The sequence below is a fragment of the Carica papaya genome, chromosome 1 (genome assembly GCF_054855325.1).
Source record: "Carica papaya isolate Zhongbai chromosome 1, ASM5485532v1, whole genome shotgun sequence".
Lineage (NCBI taxonomy): Eukaryota > Viridiplantae > Streptophyta > Magnoliopsida > Brassicales > Caricaceae > Carica > Carica papaya.
This window is the reverse complement of record NC_142309.1, coordinates 10260907-10282194: the sequence shown is the minus strand read 5'-3', so window position 1 is coordinate 10282194 and position 21288 is coordinate 10260907. Positions and strand designations below refer to the sequence as shown.

The window sequence follows — 21288 nt, the reverse complement described above, 5'->3', positions numbered from 1 at the left end:
AGGGAGGCTCTGAATTGAATTTCGAGCAAGGAGGGGAAAACTTTACTTTGTTTGGCAGTCGGTGGTGGCTCTAGTGCAGCAACAGCCGGTAGTCGGTCTCCTTCTCTAGCGTTTGGTTCTTTTTCTCCGGCGAGGGTATGTGCGGCTAGGGTTAGGGTTCCTTGGAACACCATGTTTAAATACTCATCACGTGTTGATCTGCACCATCTGTTCGAGGATACATGGCCCTCTCTCGTCTGTTGAATCTATCTTATTCGATGAATGAATTTAGACCACATGATCGAATTGAATCTCACCGTTCGATTGCGCCTAAAAAGAAAATGCATTTGGGTCGTTCACGCGCGTGGGATGAGATCTGGATCGTCGAATTGTCGAGCACGCGGTCACTCATGTGGCTTCTCTTGTGGTGCCGATGTTAGTAAGGTTGTCACGCGGCGTATTCTGGTTCACTGAGGTTGCTGACCGGACCGTTGCACGTGGTCAAACTTTTCTTTTTATGTTTTAACCCTGTGTTTTCAATTTTTTTTTTCAAAAACAACCCCGAATTTAAATTTTTACCCATTTTCTCTAAAATTATTTTCAATTTCGTTTTTAATTCATTTTTTCTCAAAAATTTAAAAAAATTAAATTAAAACAACTTAAATTAATAATTTTTATAAATAAAATAATAAAATAAAATCATCCCAGACCGATTTTCGGGCCTACATATTACAATATAACGCATAATTTAGTTGATTATATTGAATAAATCATACAATTTGTTTGTATATCATGCATAAACACTAAAATAAAGAACTTGAGCTCAATATGTATTGGCTAAAATCTTTCCAAGGTTTTTGTCCTTCTTTAGTTCTTTTAGATTGATTCTTGGATGAGCTTTGTGCATTCTTTTAAAGTAATTCTAGTTTTTTTAAAAAAAAAAATTCAAAAGAAAAATAGTGTATTTTTCTCTAATATGTCTCAAATGATTTAGAAGATCCTAACCATTGTTGAGGAATTCTTCCTCTAAAGAACAATTTTTACCTTAAATACCAAAAACAATGGTAGAAGTCTTCAAGTGTAACTATCATCCTCCATCAAGCATGACTTGAGTATATAAATCGTGATTCATATTACATCATTCTATTAAAATTTAAAATAGTTTGGAAATGTTATCACATTCCTTTATACATACAAAATACGAGACTCTACGAGTTTGAATATTTTTATATTGCTAATCCAAAATAATCTTCTAATTTTTCTTTAGCTCCTAGCATTCAAAACATCTTTTGTAACCTTATTGGTTTTCTTATGAAATGATAATAATTCAAGTGAGATTCCACAATTTCAGTAAACCATAACCTAATAGCAACTTAAGTTTAAGACAAGTAAATATATCACCCACGTTTTCATGAATTAAGGCATATTAATATACGCACTTGAAAGTTAAAACTCAAAAACACTTGACACTTTGAAATCATCACAACCTTAAATATTTAACAATTAATCTTTAAATCATAATTTGGAGTATGCTTAAAAAATATGATACTTAAAAACATTTAAAGAGGTTCAATCAAATATTTTCCCACCTTTTGCCCCGGCTTTGAAAATACGTTTCCACACCAGTTGATTTTAACACGTTCATTTCCACTGAGGATACAACAAGCCTCATCTATATGAATAGGTACGACGAACTTCATGGATACCAACACACCCTGCTCATGAATAGATACACAAACTCCATAGATATACAAACCATAATCATATCTTAGATGAGTACAAACAAACTCCTCAAGCAAGTGGTGAACAAAATCCAATCACTTTTTGATTTTGCATGGTTTGGAATCTCATTGTATCAAACTTACACTTGGCATAATCAATTTCAAACCATAACATTGAAACTTTCCCAAGTAACTTCCAAATTTAACCACTTGGCTAAAAACATTCTCAATTTATCAAAATACATTTAGGCATAAGTAATCACATTAGCTTTATTCTTTTGATACACAAATCCACCAAAATCATGAAAATTTTAACTGAAAAATTCCCATAATTCAGAAGCAAAATATTGAGTGAGGACTTCCCCAAAAACAGCACACTTGTTAAGGACAAAAAATCAAAGAAGCACAGGAAACATGGAAAACCGATAAGAGCAGAGAAGGGGAAGAAAGTAGTTCGGCATGTCAGAAATGAGGGAAAGCACCTAAAGCAGAAATAAGATCATTCAAACGCATCCACATCCATTATTTGCCATCTATAATGATAGGTCCACAGACAGGGAAGGTGATGGGAAATGAAGGCAAAACAACGTAGTTTTTTGAAAGCTAATTCAAGAAAGGAGGGCCTGTGCATTTGACCCAAGTGAATTGGGGAAATCAAACGACAACGTTTTAGGCAAGAGGGTTCCGGAAGATAATTACTTCGGACACATCTCGATAAGAGAAGTGGCCACGTGTCCGGGTGTCAGGCACGCACACATTTAAAATATAATATTTTTTGTTCTAATTTAATTACACTTTATAATAATTTAATAAAAGTTTTTGTTATAGAGAACAAATTTTGTTTATATACTGTTTAGGTGACACAAAAAAAGACTTAATATATATATACACTTGCTTGCAACGTAAATTACAAAATATTAAAAAACAAATTAGTGGTTATTGCAAATATTTTCTCCTTCTTCAATATTTATTATTATAACGTGCAATAGTAAGTTAGCATTTCTGTCAAAATTTTCACAGTTTAAAAAATAACAAATAAAAAAAATTTGTAATTGTTATGATCAAAATTATAAAGTTCAAAGAAAATTTTAAGACACAATTGTAGCATAACCCAAAAATTTGTTAATTGAAGACACTTAAATGTAAGTCTAAGTAAACATATAAGTTCTCGTTTACAATAGCAATAAGTTTTTTTTTTTTTTTATTGTGTAAGTGTATAACTTTGGTCTTTGAATTTTAAAAAAAAGATCTTCTGAATGGACCCAGATGAGGTTACAAATCACCATTTTAAAATTATCTATATGCTTCCACATACAGAATACACTTAAAAGTTAAGTGCTAAGGAATCCACTTGCCTTGGAAGAGTTGCATCACTGTTCCACTCAGGATCCACTCCAACTCAGAGTTTGATAAATTTGCTTGATTGGCAATTATAGACACAGCTTCTTTACCTCCCTTGTAGCCGCATTCAGGAACCACAAATGGAAAGTCACTGCCACAGTAGATTAAGATTTCTAATTATCAATGTTCTAATTTCTACGTAGATGTTGTTTTTCTTCTTCGATTTCACAAATTACCTGCCCCACATGACACGGTTGGCGCCAAAGCAAGAGACCACTTCAGATAGAATAGGAGATAAATCCTCATACGGGAATGGTTTTCGGGACAGCCGAAACAATGCACTGAACTTCACATATACCTGTCAACTTTAAAGTTTCTTATCAGAAATTAAGAAGCCTTGATACTAATTGGATTCTTCAAAATCTAACTGATTAACTTAAGAAAGGCTCGTGATGAGCTTACTCGCTAGACAAACTACACGTAAACAAGGGCCTAAATAAAGGCTTTAAGTTACTAAAGTAAAAAATATGCTAGCAACAATAAAAATGCAAACGTGTTTCTTTTAATCTCATGATTTCATGGAAAAATAATGATTTCCACAAGTCATAGGTCCAAAATTCTAAAGATGTTTGGCTTTCAGGAGGGCAGCAAATGTCAAAGAAACATATAAACATGCACTGTGAAGCACTGGCATCATGTGCCTGCTAGAACATGTACCTGTTGGAATCTGGAAAGCTTTAAAAGCCGAGATAAGGCAAGCTTTTCATCATCATCTCTGCAAAACGAAAGCTGATAAGGTCTTCCAGTATTTACTGTTTCATCTAACAGGAAAATATAACAGGGCTCACATTGGTGGTTTGCAGAAACCCAAATGATCAAGCAATACAACTGTTGAAGGAAATTCTGTGCATAATTCCTCAATTTCTGATATATGCAGATTAAGACCCTAGAAAGTTAAATCATATTAATACATAAACATCCTAGTAGCACACAAGCTAGTGTCTTTTTTTTTCTTTTACATAGAAATAAAGTGTGAAAATAAAATTTTTATTATCGAGTTAAATAAAAGTTCAGATATATCTGTTTTGGGTTGACTGGCTACAGGAAGAACCATAATACCTTCATACACATGAAACCTACTGGTACTCCAAGTTCTCCTGCTCTAGAAAACATTGCCTTTCCAACTTCATTTGTCATCTGCACATATCAATAATCATTATCCTGCTACAGTCTCAATGATGGAGGGAGAGAGAGAGATAGAGAAAGAGAGAGAGAGAGAGAGAGAGTTTCTACTTCACCACTTGAACAGTAAACCTTGCACCCTCTTAATGTCAACTAAAGATTAGAATCAGTACTCATCATTTGACAGGGTTTCAGTGAAAAAACTTTACATCATCTTATCTTACTTTTTAATAAGGTATCTGAAGTTTTTAGAAAAAATAAACTTCTAATTTTTATTACATGTTTTGTTTACATTTAAAATATATATATAAACTGGTTATACTAATTTTATTTGAACTCTAATTATAAAAAATAATTATATTATTAAAATTTTAAATAATATAATATTCTACTTAATATGAAATCCTTATCAACACTCCCCCTCAAGTTGGCACAAAAATATCACATATACCCAAATTGCAAATTAGGTTCTGAAGAGATTTGTTACATAATCCTCTAGTAAAAATATCAGTCACCTGATCGCCAGAAAATACATGATATAAGCATAGAGAGCCACCAACCACCTTCTCTTTTATGAAGTGTCGATCAATCTCAATGTGTTTTTTCCTCTTATGTTGAACTAAATTATGAGCAATATTAATTGTTACTTTATTGTCACAAAACAGGAATAGTTTCTCATCTTTAAGCAGTTTTAACTCCCTCATTACCTTTTGCAGCCATAGTACTTCACATACTCTTTAGGCCATTATTCTATATTCTGCTTCAGCATTAGAGCGAGCAACTACACTTTATTTCTTACTTTTCCATATGACTAAGTTGCTTCCTACAAGTGCGCAATAACGTGTAGTTGATCTTCTATCATTTAAGAACCCAGCTCAATCGGCATATATAAATACTTCTATTTTAAAGTGACCATACTTAGAAAAGAGTAGACATTTTCCTAGTGCAAACTTTAGGTATCGTAATATGCAGAAAACAACATATAAATGAGTCTCATGAGGATCATCCATGTACTGGCCCACAAGACTAACTACACATGCTATATTAGGTCTGGTATGTGAGAGATAAATAAATCTTCCAACTAGTCTCTGGTATCTTCCCAAGTCAACTAATGTACCACTACCTGCTTGCAATCTGTGGTTACTCTCAATAGGTGATTCTGCCGGCTTGCAACCCATCATACCAGTCTCTTATAATAAGTATAAGATATACTTTCTTTGAGAAATGAAGATCCCTTTATTGGATCTGACAACTTCAATCCCCAATAAATATTACAATTTTTCTAAAACTTTTATTTCAAACTCTTGAACAAGAAGTTCCTTAAACCGAATCATCTCCTTTGTATCATCTTCAGTCGCCACAATATCATCCACATAAACAATGAGAAGAGTGACCTTACCCCCACGATGTTTAATAAATAAAGTATGATCCGCATTGCTTTATATCCAAAAGAGATCAAAACTGTTCTAAACCGTTCAAACCATACTTTTAGAGACTGCTTCAATCCATATAAGGCTTTTTTTAATTGGCAAACTTTTTCTTGCATCCTCTCAACTTCAAATTCATGTAGAATTTTCATGTACACCTCTTCCTCTAAGTCTCCATGGAGGAATATGTTTTTTACATCAAAATGCTGTAAATCCCAATCAAAGTTAGTTGCGCAAGACAAAAGCATCCTAATTGTATTCATTTTCGCAACAGGTGCAAATGTCTCCTGATGATCAATTCCATAGGTCTGAATAAATCCTTTAACCACCAATCTACCTTTGTACCTTTCGATCGATCCGTCTGCTTTATGTTTTACGGTAAACACCCATTTGTAACCAACTATCTTCTTTCCCTGTGGAGGTAAAACAGGTTTTCATGTTTCATTCTTTATCAATGCTCTCATTTGTTCGGTCATAACTTTCTTCCACTTTGGATCTCCTAAAGTTTCTCTCCGATCTTGTGGAACAGACACAGAAGAAACAGATAAGACAAAGTCTCTACAGGAGGGAAATAGAGAGTCATAGGAAACAAAGTTAGATATAGAGTGTTTAGTGCAAGTTCTCGTTCACTTTCTAATAGCAATAGATTTATCTGATAAATCACAAGAGAAAAATAACTCATCAATGTCTTCTGAAACCAAAGAAGATACTTGACCTGAAACAGACTGCATGATAGCTTTTTCACACTTCTCTCTTCTTGAATACCTTTTCAAGTCTAATTTATCTATACATCCAACATTATTTTCTTGATTAAGGCTTTTTGTAATATAATTCTCCCCCTGAATATGATTCTCAATCGTTACCCAATTAGGTATCACTTCTTTTTTCTCACTCTCCCCCTGAAGAGGTGTTGGGTCTGAGTTGAAGTAAGACTCATTCTCCCTAAAGGTAACATCCATAGGTACAAAATATTTTCTAAATGGTGGATGATAACACTTATATACTTTTTGGGTAGAAGAATATCCAACAAATATACACTAAAGAGCTCTAGGTTCTAGTTTACCCACATTTCTAACGTAAACAAAGCACACATATCCAAACACTTTTGGAGAAACAATGTAGAAATTTTTTCTTTGCAAAACCTCCATAAAACTTTTAAAATTCAGGATCCGCAAAGGCATTTTATTGATAAAATAGATAGTTGAGAGAACTGCATCTCTCCAGTAACTCTTTAGTAGATTCATGGTGCATATAGTGACCAAACTACCTCTAGTATATGTCTATTTTTTCTTTCCGCAATCCTATTTTGTTTACTGGTGTAGGTATAACTTGTCTGATGAATTATCCCATTTGACTCCAAGTAGTCAGGGAACCCACTTTCCACATATTCTATACTATTATCAGTTCGCAGAATCTTAATTTTAGCACCAAACTATATGCATATCATTTTGTGAAAAGATTGAAAATATGAAAATACATCATCTTATGCTTTTAATAGATAAATTCATGTTAATCTAGTACAACAGTCAATAAAATTAACGAACCATTTATGACCAAAAAGAGAGGTATTTTGAGTAGGTCCCCACACATCAGAGTAAATAGTCATAAAAGGATCAGTACTTCTATTGTTACTTAAATGATAAGAGCTCCTCATATGTTTAGCAAGTTTGCATGCATCACAAAACAAAGACTCCATAAAAGTTCTTTTAAATAATTTAGAATATAATTTTTCTAAAATAAAAAAGGAAGGATGTCCCAATCGTCGGTGCCATTGTAGTATTTCTATATTGACTTCTTTATTCCCAATGGTTGTTTTATTTAAGTTAAAATGTCTATCCAACATATATAAGTCATCTTGCAGTCTACCAGTGTCAATCTTCTTCCCGATTTGAAGATCCTAAAATATGCAATTATCAAGAAAAAATTTAATTTTACAGTTGAGATCTTTAATTATGGCACTAATAGATAAAAGATTATCAGAAAAACTACACACACGTAAAATTGAAGACAATGTAATAGTAGAAGTACAATTATGGAACATGTTTCCGACACGGACGTGTATGACCCATCTGTTATATGAACATTATCCTCTTCAGTACAAGAAAAATAGGTTAAAAATTTTTTAGAAGAGTCTGTCATGTGTCTGTTAGCTCCAAAATCTATGATCCAATTATCAAAAATGGAAATAGAATGAATAATATCTTATTTTACCATATTTGATGTGCCAACAGTTAATAGAGAGTTAAGTTGACTCAGAAGGCGCTTCAGATTTTGAATTTCTTTTGTGAAAAAGGCTCTAACGGATGGTGAACCAGGTGTTTCCCTAACTTCAATAAAATTTGTTTGAGCTTTTGTGGTTCCACCTCTTCTTCCTCCTTGACCTCTAATTAGTTTTTCATGCAACTTCCAACAAGTTTCCCTAGTGTGTCTTGGTTTGCCACAATAATCACACTTCCACGTATCTCTGAATTAATCAGACTGAGCAACTAATCCAGCCTTTTCAACTAGTGTAATGTGAAGCATGACATTTCTTTTGCTCTCTTCTTACTGAACATAAACATAAGTTTGTTCTAATGAAAGCAAATGATCCTTACCAAGCACTTGGACCCGTATTTGATCATATTCGGTGTTCAGTTCAGCTAAAAAATTATAAATTCGCTCTTTTTCTATCAATTTTTGAAATTTGACTACATCTGTAGGACACTCTACTTGAAAATCTTGATAGTAATTTAACTATTGTCATAATCCATTTAGTTCAGAAAAATATTAAAAAATAGTCATCTCTCTTTACTTTGTGTCATGAATTTTATTCCGGAGTTGATAAATTTGGACGTCATTTCCCATCTGTGAATATGTAAGACATGTTACATTCCAAAGTTTTTCGGTAGTGTTAAGCAACAGATATGTTCTGACAATATAGACTTGCATGAAATTTATAAGTCATGACATTACTAATGAGCTCTCAGAGTCCCATCTATTATATTCTAAACTACCAACATTTAGTTTTTTCACAGCACTAGTAATGTAACCTTGCAATACTCTACATTTGATAAACAATAAATAAAATTTTGACTAAGCAAGATAATTAATTTCATCAAGTTTTATGGAATTGATTTGTAATGAAGGATTATTAAATCTAATAACACTCACTTTTTTTACTTCTATCATTTTAGAATGCTAAAAATAAGAAGAAAAAATACCCAATAATGAAAAACGGACCTCCTATCTGCACCAAGCAGCAAAAAAAAAGGGAATCAGATCTAGTTCGGCTCTAAACGGCTCAAGTTTAGTACTAAAACAGCTCACACTCGGCTCTAAAACAGCTCAAAGTCGGCTTGGCTTATCTTCTCCGGACAAATCTCTGAACGTGCGCAGAAAAAGATAATGGTGTGGTCTTTTTTACCGGTATCTGCTGATGTGCGGCTGTAATTTTTTACCAGTGCTTGTGGATGTGCGCCTTTAACTTTTTACCAGCGTTTTCGGATGTGCGGCTGCACCTTTTTACTGGTGCTTGGGATGTACAGCACTTTTTCCGAGCGTGAGGATATGCGACTGCAACTTTTTATCAGCATTTACGGTTGTGCGGTTGTATATTTTTACCAACGCTTTCGAAGGTATGGCTGCACTTTTTACCAATGCCTGTAAATGTGCGGCTTCAGTTTTTACCAGTGTTTGCGAATGTATAACTTCAGTTTTTACCAGCGCTTATGTATGTGCGGCTGCAGTTTTTAACAGCACTCTGATATCATGAAGTTTTTAGAGAAAATAAATTTCTAATTTTTATTACATGTTTTTTTACATTTAGAATATATATATAGATTAATTATTCTTATTCTATTTGAACTCTAATTATAGAATATAATTATATTATTAGAACTTTAAATAATATACTATTCTACTTAGTATGAAATCCTTATCAACAGTATCTTATTGATAAGACACACGGGTATGCGTCTTTTGGGATATCTTATAGATTAGCCACATATGACACATGAGAGGTATTGAGCCACCCTCTTTTGAGCAATTTAGGAAAAATCTTTCAATCTTAGAAGCCAACAATTAATTTATTATTGTGTTTGATAAACAAGTCAGTCACTACAGGTTGTTTATAAGCTACTTCGCCTAAGTAGAAGTCGACGCATTTATTAAATGTAAAGAAGTAAATCTAGAAGATATAACAAGAAATGACAGGTTAACATAGCTAGCAATTATTGTTCTTGCACTAAGATCAGTACCTTTTGACCAGACGGCCACAAATAGGGATTAAATCGAATAGCATGGTAGCCATCCTAACACCAAGAAAATGGTTTGCTTAGAACGATATATGTAACATTATTTTAGGGGTGTCAAATAACACAAAGCAGGCCAAAGACCTCCATAATAAGATTTTCAAGTTGCTTAACCCCACTTCCATCTTCCGCAGGATTTGCTAGGCAACAGCCAACGAACTTGGTTAGGTACTTCTTCAGGACGCTGTCATGATACAGTTTGAATCAAATCATACCTTTTGGAATTATATTATGAAAAGATATAAAGGAAAAGGCAATGTAACAAGGATTAACAAAAGAAGAAATTTTTCTTTTGAGGCAAAAAAATGTATGGTTAGATAATCATTAAACATACACATTCTCAAGGGAAAGTAGATAATGCTCTTTTTACAATCTAACCTACAACAAGTTTGAATCTAATGCTCTTTTTACAATCTAACCTACAACAAGTTTGAAACTGGAAGAGATAAATAAAATTCCAACCGGGCAATGTTTCCTCCAAAGACACTTTGCTCTCCAGACTTTGTTTTTACATCTAGCAGATAAAAGGGTCTTAAGTTTGAGCAACAGTAATGATTATCTCCTCCATGTGGTCAAAAATTGAGTTATCACTCCAAATGACATTGTTTTGTCACATGCTATGATCTACTAACGGACAGCTTACCTTCTCCCCTCTCTGTTTTATCCATATCAACTACGATCTTCTTGTAAAGTTTTGGTCCTCCAAACAACAGTGCAGCATATACTAGAAAAGGAGTAACGGAATTTTTCTGTCAACATAGAAATACATTTGTTACCTTGTTACTAAAGAATGGTCGAACATGTGATTAATGGGCTGCACAATCAGTGCACCATCTACACTAGCTTCTTCCATGCACTGCCAAGTTGGGATGGAAAAGAAGGGGCACAGAAAAAGTTGTTTCAGATTATGATTACAATCATATCGTGGAGAAGATAAAACCCTAATAAAATCCATTGTAACTATCTTTTCTTTGTTCCCAAAAATCAAGACTATTTATATAAAATATTTGAGAATGATAATAGATTGACTGGACAGATGTCATTTATAGCATAAAAAATACACGGAGAAATCACTCAACAATCGCTAGTATACTTTAATTTTGGATATAACAAATCATGTGTTCTTAACCTAACAACAATTTCACATAACATGGACTAGAATTAAGTAGTTCTTGAATATGAAATTGGCAATGTGTGCATTAGATAAGTTAATATTCAAAGATTTTAAGTATACTAGTAATTGGAGAATGGAAAGAACTTCTGAGAAGGGCAACTTTCCCAATTTTAGATCACACAGTTTTTCTTAGGAAACCACTTTCGAAAGCTATGTTTAGAACAAACAAAGTTTCTTTGTGAAAGATATTTGAAAGATTCCAGTTCGTTTAACTAAAAAATAGTAAAAAATGCCAAATAAACATTTGGATTTGAACTGATTGTTTTAGTTATACTAGAAATACTGTACCAAGTCAATTTTTGTTGCCTTCTAGCACAATTTTGATTCTTTGCTAGTCAATGTAAACCTTCAAATAAATTCTGAAGAATAGTTCATGAGTTCCAGTCTTCCAGACCTTAAGTCTAAAAGAGATCATCATGTCTTTAAGGAGATGATTTCCTTGCCTACTTAAGCAAATATACTTATGGCAATATTACCAGCCCATTACAACCATAACTTACATGTCCTAACATTAAATTATTGATCCCTCCTAAAAAAACATTAGATATTTATAACTAACTGCAACGAAAAAAGAACTTATATACCTAAATCACAAAGCAGTACTTTCCACATATAGAATCCGTAATATGCGAACAAATTTCCAGTATATATATACACACACACACACATAAGCAACGATAAACACAATACACATGGAATGAACTTACCTGGAGCAGGAAATCAACATTTCCAGGCAAAGTGGGTTCTTTCCCAGGAAAGTACGGATAATCTTTAGCCTAAAACATGACCAAAATAAATTATCGGCATAAATTTGTTATCTTATTTTTAAACATTCTCTTAATTTGAAATCCAATAGCAATTATTTCCATTCAAGAAACGGGAAGCGGCCATGTGTGCGCACTGTAAGTGCTTACCTCTTCAGGGGACGCCCATATGTGGAGATGCGAATCAATTACTTTGTTTCTAGAAGTCACTGTTTCAGTTCCGGATGCGGTGGTGGCAGCCATTTTTGTGGTCGCTGATACTCTCCTTCTGCTTGGTGTTTTGCAAGAAAATGATACAGGTAATGTTGACCAAGAACAGTGACAGTGGACGAGCGCCAAATCAAAAATCTGAGACTTCACAAACCGCATTGCCATCCGGCTTTTTAATTCTGAAATAGCCATATTTTTCTGCCTGAAAAACATTTTTAGCACAGGAATCTTATTTCTTTTTTATATTTGATCCCTGAACTTTAACATAATTAATTCGGGACCAGAATTTCTTTGTTTTTCTATTAATCTTAAATGTTTTCCAAATTATATTAGCATCAAATGACATTCCCCAAAATCAAAAAACATCTTTAATTTTCTTCTAATTTCTATTTTCTTCCTCTCTTAATCTACTTTCATCATCATTAGAGAAATTCTTATTTCTCTATTTCCCTTTCACGTCTCTATTAGTTTCTCCTCATTGTTTACTTTCTACTATTGAACAAAATTATAATTAATTTTTTAAGGATAACTATTATAATAATATCATCTATAGATATATTAATAAGGAATAAAACATTAAAATGAATCAATTAATCTTGAAAATATTATTGACCATGATGGTATATAAATATATCGATTAAATTATAAACATGAATAAAATTATTTACTGAAATAAAAAAATAACTATTAAGTAGCATTATAAAATACAAAAAAATATTCATTTCTAGTTCATGCTTATTATACTCTTGCATTGTTTGATATAACTTATGACTCCATTAGCATACCTACGTATATTTAATAATAATTATACATTATATACTATCATGAAGGTTGTATATAATTAAAGTGACTAAATAAGTTCAAGAAATAAGTTTAATAACATCTTATAGTGTGAAATTTATTTATGTGTAAATATCAAATATCTAACTTCCAATTCTATGATTAGCCAAGTTAGAAATTAGAAAACTAGGCTAGTTAAATTAAATTATGATTCCCAAACGATAGGTAGAGGTGCTACTTCTAAAATTTCATCGATTAGAAAGAGGGGTAGAGAGAAAAGTTAGGGAGAAAAAATCTTTCTTGTTCTTTGGTGAAAATTTCTATATATCAATTTGGAAAATTAAAACCACAAAACCTATATATCAAAGACAATTTCTCTCTAAAATCAAAACCTATATATCAAACTTCGTGTTCTTGCTAAAAAAATAGAAAATTTATTTTCCCTAAATCATGAATTATACGGATTCTAGCTTATACCTACTTTAATTTGCACACCTAAAATTTTTTTTTCTTGTTTATAATATTAAATATAAAACAAGTAACCATACAATATGATAAGCAACAGTTACCCGTTGATTAAGATAAAATGATAGCAACAGTTACCCGTTGATTAAGATCATTCATATGATCCATTAGCCTTTATTGGCCCATGATCTGAAACGGTCATGAAATTCATAATTATGGACTTCGCATTGTGAGCTTTGGAGCATTCTAGTGAAAGACTTGTGCTAATCAAATTCTTCAAGTCTTCTTACATTTTCTTTCTTCTTGAACTTGTCATTGGACCAACAATGTTGATCAAATTATCATCTTCACAAACTTGAACTTCCTAATTAGCAATATTTGAGCTTTTGTGCATTTGATCACTATCACAATCTCATATTTAAAGCACTTATTACATCAAACATCAATAGTGAATATCTTCATGTTAACCTTTTAATCAACAATACAATTGTAAACTAGTCATTCGCTGCATTGATTTATGTAGTTTTTAAGAGTAATGTACTTAGGAAGATAATCATATTAACTGTAATATAGTATTATTATCATAAACTATTTCAAATATGTATTTACTAAATATCTCATGATAACATTAGATAAAAATATTTATCAGAAATTACTTACAAATAGTGAATGCTCAATAAACCATGCAATGCAAATATGATTGTAATGAGATTGTAATTATAGGATAAATATAATAATTATAGAAACAATGCAAACATGTCAGTTCAAGCATGCATACTCCTGTGTTTTTTCATTATGGATATATATATATATATATATATTTACTTAATTGATCTATATATATATATATATTTACTTAATTGATCTGTAAAGGATCAAAACTTTAAAGAAAATGAATTTATAATTTAAATGTGGAAGCGATAATAATGTTAGGATTTACAATCCTTACACAGTAAATTATATTGCCCAACAGGGTTATGAGAATTTTTCTTCTAAAAGACAAACGATAATTAAAGAAAATGCGAATAAATAAGCATGCTAAAATAATCTTCAACTAACACTTGAAAGGAGTTTGGAAGGTGAATTACTCATAACCCTCTTGCTGATCGGGATCTGGATCTTGGTTTTCTTCATCTGAAATGGTTAATAGAATTCTGAACTTCATTAGTCCAGTAAGAATATCACACTAATCACTGATACGGAAAGCAAAAGTTGGTAAAAATTACAAAATAACTAATGAAACCCTTAATTTAAGTAAATTTATTTATCATGAAAAAAACTGTTTGTTCCATATTTACCGTTATGAGTTTTTCAAAAGTCAAAATATGAAAACCAATATCCATACAACTTTTTAATTTCATACAAAAGTAAACAAAAAATAACAATTTTCCTTTCTTACTTGCTTATTGATATTCCTAAGGATCCATAAGGATGTCCCCTTATTAGTAAACAAAATATCCAAATTTATTAATTAACTGGTCGTCCTCATATCTCATCTAGTAATAGGCACCAAATCTTTCATGTCTCGATACTTTGTCCGGTATCAGAGTGAATTATATTTTCTAAACCCGTCCGGTATGGGACTTATCAGTCTCGTTCGACTGAGATAACATTCATGGTAAAGTTCTCTATGTACCGGGGCCATCTGCCATTTCCTAGGATACCCAATAAGTCTTTCACATAAAGATCTTCATTAATAAAACAAACACCAAGCGCATACCAACTTCTCATATCATATTCACAGATTAATTAAACGACATTTATGCAAACAACACAATTTCATACCTTAATAACCGAGAAACGTACTTAGGACCTTTATTTTCAACTCAGTCAATCAGATAAGAATAATAATCAGACAATCAATAACGAGAAAGCAATTAAATATAAGAATTTAAATCATACGGTGGACCAACAAACAATTTAGGCATTATAAAAAAGTAAAGAGGTAACACATACGAGCTTAGGGCGAATATACACTAACCAGTTTCTAACTCCACTAGTGACCTGTAATTATTGTTAAGATTTTTTTAGTTTTTACAAAAAATACACAATTATTAATTATTAAGCCTCCATTTACCGTAACAGGGAAGAGAGAGAGAGATCTTTATCCGGATCGGTATTTCAAGACGTCATGCTATCTACTACGCCTCATAACGGATCCCGAATTTTTTGAATTTTTCCTACAGGAACCCAAAATACTTGTCACATATCTAAAAATACCTCAAAAAATCAAAAATTGGTGTTAAAAATCTTTTCTGGCCAATTTTAAAGTTCCGGCATAGCGCCACCGTCGTGCTTTGGCACCAACTTTGCTGCCCATAGTGGTGGTTCGTCTTGGCTTGATCGGTTTTTGCCAGTTTTTACACATATCCCTACAAAAAAATACGTTAGGGGATCTTGGTTTGTCGGAAATCATAGAAAAACTGAACCTACCGGTTGTGTGGAAGGGGGAGAGGGGGGTGGTCTCCAAGTACAGCAGCTCCGTCGGTTCTCCTTCGTGGCTGGAGTTTCTTCTTCGGCTAACCTGCATAAAAAAAATAGTAAACACAATAGTCAAAAAATCGCGTGAAATAGAAAATAGGAAGAAGCTCATCGAAGGGGATTTTGAGTTTTGGCCATGGCTGCTCCACCTGGATTTATCCGTGATTTTCGGCTCACCCGCTGTCCCTCTTACTCCAAGAGGCTTGAAATCGAATTTCAAGCTGGTAGGAAATTTTTTTACCTTTTTTGGCGATCGGCGGTGGCTCCGGTGCTGCGGCGGTCGACGGTCGACCTTCTTCTCCAGCAGCTGGTCCTTCTTCTTCGACGAGGGCTGGGCAGCTAAGGTTAGGATTCCTGTGCGACACGATATTTTTATACTTATTCCGCGTCGATCTAGGCTATCCATTCACCTCAATGTAGAGCGAGGAGAGTCGTCCGATCATTACTTGTTTAGGCCAATTGTGTGGGCAAATCTGGACTGTTCATCGCAATTGATCTCGTTTGTCCGGTCGCGCTTAAAATGGAATGAATTTGAGCCGTTTAAGTGCGCGGGATCGAATATAAATTGTCGGATCACAAAGCACGCGGATTGCCTGCGTAACGCCAACGTCAGTGTGTTTTTCACGCGACATGCTCTAATTCATCGTGGCTGCTGACTGGATCGTTTCACATGGCTGAATTTTTTCTTTTTGCATTTTAATTTCATATTTCTAATTTTTCTTTCAAAAACACCCATTAAACTCAAATTTTCACCATTTTTCTTCAAAATTACTTTCAATTACCTTCATAACCTATTTTTTTTCAAATAATTTAATAAAATTAAATTAAAGATAATTTTTTTATTATTTTTATAATTACAAAAATTGATCCCTAACCAAATTTCAAATTCGAGTATTACATAATCAATATACAAATTTTTATTTTGAAAACATAAAAATATAACAACATAATTTTTCGTAAAACATAATAACAAAAAGTTAGATTGATTCAATCAATAACCAAAAATAAGTTTTCCATTCATTTCTACTTCATTCGTTCTCTCAAATTTAGAGAATCTTGGTCTTTTGAGAAGGAACGCATGTAACTTATTCCTTCTTATCTTCTTTCCCTAGTATTAATGAGAGAAAAATATTTCTCTATTTCCATGTTCTAAACGTCTTTTGGCAATCTCTTTATGGTTAATTTTATATGACCTTTTCCTTTTCCAAAGAAAAACTTTTCATAATCTTCCAAGGACCAAACTGTTGTTTTTCACTTTTTACATTTTCATAACCTCAAGTTCAAGCATCTTGTATAGATGTGCAAAAGGTAAAGGAACCAACCTCATATCAAATTTCCCTGACATAGGAACTGAGCTTCTGATATCTGACACCACAAAATTTGTGAAGAGAAAACAATCTTGTATAGATGTGCAGAAGGGAAAGCATTACACTTAGAAAGATGCTTTCACAAAGATAATACCTACCTAAAATTGGCACAAGGTTCCTCAAGATTTACACCCAAAAAAAAAAAAGAATAAACGAATAAAATCCTATCCATTTCCGAGCAAACTAACAAAGTCATTCCTATCAAGGAACGGAGTCTAGCATACCATACAACACTATTCCAGCTTGAGTGAAATAGCACCTCCACTAGACAACACAATCACCCTCGAAAAAGAAAAAAAAAAAACTCAACAACAACAGCAGCCGGCCAAAACCATTAAAAATACTACAGAGTTGCTCATGTGCAGGCAAAAAAACCTGCAAGTTAAAAGAGTCATGGGTACGGGATGCTAAATAATGTTAATCAGAAGAAAAAATGAACGATATGCAATGAAATTCTGCTTGCCACCCCAGAAAGAATCAAGAGAACTAGATTGCATGCCAAACATTGGAGGGAAAAGCTCAAACTCCTACTCAAATTGTAAGGCACAAAATTGTATGGGTGATGCTGTCAGAGCACCAGTGCAACCTTCTCTTGTGAAACAAGTGAGGAAGGATGCGCAATCAATGGTTCATAGTGGTCAGCACCAGCACCACACCAGCCTGCAAGTAAAAGGAGAGAATGTATAATAACCAACTAAAGAGTTTACCAATAAATGAATAAACTGCAGCTAATATGATAGAATAAATTAAAGCCCAAAACCATGCACATAACCAATAACTTAATAAACCATACTATCTTGTTACCTGTTCCTTTCATGAACAAAAAGAAGGGGGGTTCACAAATTTCACTTCTTGGACGATGTGGAAGGAAAAAAACACAATTGTCTTCATCTACCATTGCATCTGATCCATGTGCTTGCACCTATAAATAATGAGCACGTGTTTAGTAAAAAGCAATATTATTTTCTGTATGGTGTGTTGGGTAGAAAAGGAAGGTGTGACTTAAGCAAAAAAGGAGAAGACCAACCGCCGTAACATGATGAAAATAACAGAAAACCCATCAAATAGTCAAAAGAAACAGTATTCCAACACGAAATATTTACAATTAGATAGATGTTTTTCCTCTTCATTAATCTAAAGAGAATCAGACAAAAATGTGCGCTTAATACAGAGCATTTAAGGACACAAGGCCTCCAAAACCTTAGAGAAGAACCTTCTGAAACTTAATTTGCGGAGGAACAAAAGGCTATTCACATAGATCAACACCCATAAGTGTAAGAGATATCAACCTTGAATACATCTATTAAACAAAGGTAGTGAACGAACCAACATGAGTGATGGAATACCAATCTTTAGGATTATCAGTACATTCAGAAAAAAGATGTTTAGGATTATCAGATTTGGTAAGACCATTAGCAAGCAAATCAAAACATTGTTTATTCTAAGAACATTATTAAATTACTTCACAAGAATTATTATAAACATCAAAACACAATGTTCATGGAAAAACATGCATATGAGATCAAATAGCATAACGAACACCAGAAAAACATAACTAAAATTGCTAAGGCATTTGAGATTGCTAATTTGTTACTTATAAACAGCTAAACCTTGTTTTTATCTATTCATTTGATAACATAAGAACAAGGTGATTAATACGTAACAGTTAGAAGCTTTTAGCATGAAAATAATTAGCAACCATCTCCTTACTTTGCATCTTTGCATGTATTGACTAAAAAATAATAATAATTTTCATAGATGTCAATTCTTATAAATAAATACAATATTATTATTTTTTATGGAAAAAAAAAATTTCATCTAAAACATGATTGCTTGTTTCTAAATCAGAAAATACTTGCTTCCAGTAATTAAAACACAAACACACTAATACCAAACAGCCTCCAAACATGTAATAATCTCAAGTAAATTGTAGCAAAATGTGCATAAATACAATGTTTCAGCCAACTTAATGGAAAGATAGTTTCAATTTCAAACCATAACAACCAAACATAATCCATACCACATATATCTCTCGCTTGAACTCTGTTGCAAGACACTCTATTGCTATATCATCTCCAAAAGCTGCAGCATGACCTTCTCTGTTTTCATCTACAGATAACAAACCCTCCTCAGTATATTGCAAAGTGATGATATCATATTCATCATCAGGAGAACCACAGATCGACATGTACTTGGCCCAACTTGAGCCATCATTCACCGGAATACATCTCTCTTTGTAAATAGACTCAGCAGCCATTTCTCTTCAATCAGAAAAAAATAAATAATAAAAAAACAGATAAAACTAGATGCTTCTTTAATTGCAATAAAACACAAAAGTGTCTCAAACTAAATAATAAATGATACATTGTACTTTTAGATTGAACCTGACCTTAGCATGAAAGGAATCTTACAGCGAAAAGATAGATAAAAAATTTGCAATAGTATAGAAGCATGTATCGAGAACAGAATGCTTGTAGATTTGTATCAAGTCGTGAATCAAAATCAAAGAAAACAAAGAAAAAGATATCACACTTGTCAAAAACCCTGATTACCAATACGAGAACTCTCTTTCTTTGGCCATAGCAGAGTTAATAAACAAAAACCCTAACAGGAAGGAAATTATGGACTTCAACTCTTTTCAATTCAAATTTTATTATTTGAATTCCAATTTGAAAGGCTAAAATATGTGCCCAACGGCTAAGCAATGATTTTTCTTTCCTGTGCTCTTTTCTTAAGCAGTGAACGGGGAAAATAGTCATTAAATGTCATTTTCTTTATATCTTATACATCAAATTCGTTTTACATGAATATCTTGCCTTTGATCTTATACATCAAATATTCCTCTCTTACCTCTGCGCACGACGAAAATTAATGACTCGAAAGATTTGAAAATTTTCATTTGCTCCATTTCCTCACAAACCAAACGGGCTATTTGGAGCTCCAACATTCTTTAGGAACTTTTTGGAGACCTAAACGAACAAAGGGAAGAGCGACTCATCGTAACAAGAAAAAGCGCAAAAAATACCTTTGCATCCCCAGCTGAATAAGCTCGTCAATAGCTGAATCTAATACCACCCGATCTTCCTTCTTGGCAAGCAACTTGACCTCTTGAACCACGTGAATGCCCCACCCGTTCTTCAGATCCGGCGAGTACATGTGACGAATCGCGTCGTTGATTACCTCTCTCTCCTCCTGGCACACCGATCCAAGATCCTCCAAGAACCGCCGCACCGTCCGCCTCCGCAAATCCCGCGCGTCAACCTCACGCGCCATGGCCTTCTGCGAGGCAGTGAAAAGGCAGTTTCCATCTGCAGAGACCTCGCCTCCATGGGAGAGGCGAAAGACCACAGAGGCAGAGTCATCCCCTGGGTGCTTCCACAGAACTCCCTTGGATTGCAGCCTCTCTAGATGCCGTCTCTGCTGATCCTCCAGACCTACGACGTCGTCCCAAGTGGCAGTCACCGTGTTGGTTGACTGGTCAACAAGATCCACAGCTTCCAGAGACGCCGTCTTCGGTTCCCTCCAAGATACGGTGGGGGATGAGGTCTGAAATGTCTCGGCAACAGTGGTTGTATCGCATAGAAGTTTTCCCATCTTCCTCCAATTTTCTTGTTTTTCTTGTTTGTCTTATATATGGATCTTTGTGTTCGCGTTCTCTTCTCCTCTTCTGGGGCAGAAGAGTTGCAGAGAGGAGGAAGAGAGAGAAGAGAGAGCGAGAAAGAGCGATTAGGGTTAACGGATAGATGTATGACGCGGGAGAGGAAATGGGGACACGTGGCAAAATCGAGGAGCTTTGTAGTCTCAAGGTACTTGGCTGACCGAGTGACGAAGATGCCAAGGGACAACCTGAGACTGATATATAATTTATAATTTTTATTTATTTTTTTAATTTAGAAGTTTTTTTGTGTTAGTTGGTATATGACGAGTAGGTGAGCTCCAATTTGCGATTGGCGCAATAAAATCATGACAAATGAGCAAAGGTGGGACCCACGTTCTTTTAGGTCCAATTGTGTGAGAGTTGAAGCGGTGGGTCCCTGATTCTCGACAGGATTTAGTTGTGGCCGTGTGGATATTTTGGACGGCGTAAACTCAAAAACTCAATGCAATT

The 21288-nt window shown here is 33.7% G+C and overlaps 2 protein-coding genes across 2 annotated transcripts; both read right to left on the bottom strand.

Annotated features, from left to right (window-relative positions):
- Positions 1-2807: 2807 nt before the first annotated feature.
- On the bottom strand, positions 2808-12288 carry LOC110810828 (catalytic/ hydrolase). The gene is made up of 10 exons (XM_088218988.1): positions 12028-12288; positions 11821-11889; positions 10716-10795; positions 10024-10123; positions 9886-9939; positions 4161-4238; positions 3890-3987; positions 3759-3816; positions 3278-3399; positions 2808-3192 (listed from the first exon to the last, which is right to left on the bottom strand). The coding sequence occupies exons 1-10, from the start codon at positions 12277-12279 to the stop codon at positions 3039-3041; spliced, it is 1065 nt and encodes a 354-aa protein (XP_088075114.1). The 5' UTR covers positions 12280-12288; the 3' UTR covers positions 2808-3038.
- A 4951-nt stretch (positions 12289-17239) lies between these two features.
- On the bottom strand, positions 17240-21001 carry LOC110810824 (Gap junction beta-4 protein). Its single transcript, XM_022037121.2, has 4 exons — positions 20206-21001; positions 19201-19441; positions 17985-18102; positions 17240-17840 (listed from the first exon to the last, which is right to left on the bottom strand). The coding sequence occupies exons 1-4, from the start codon at positions 20772-20774 to the stop codon at positions 17749-17751; spliced, it is 1020 nt and encodes a 339-aa protein (XP_021892813.2). The 5' UTR covers positions 20775-21001; the 3' UTR covers positions 17240-17748.
- Positions 21002-21288: the final 287 nt, after the last annotated feature.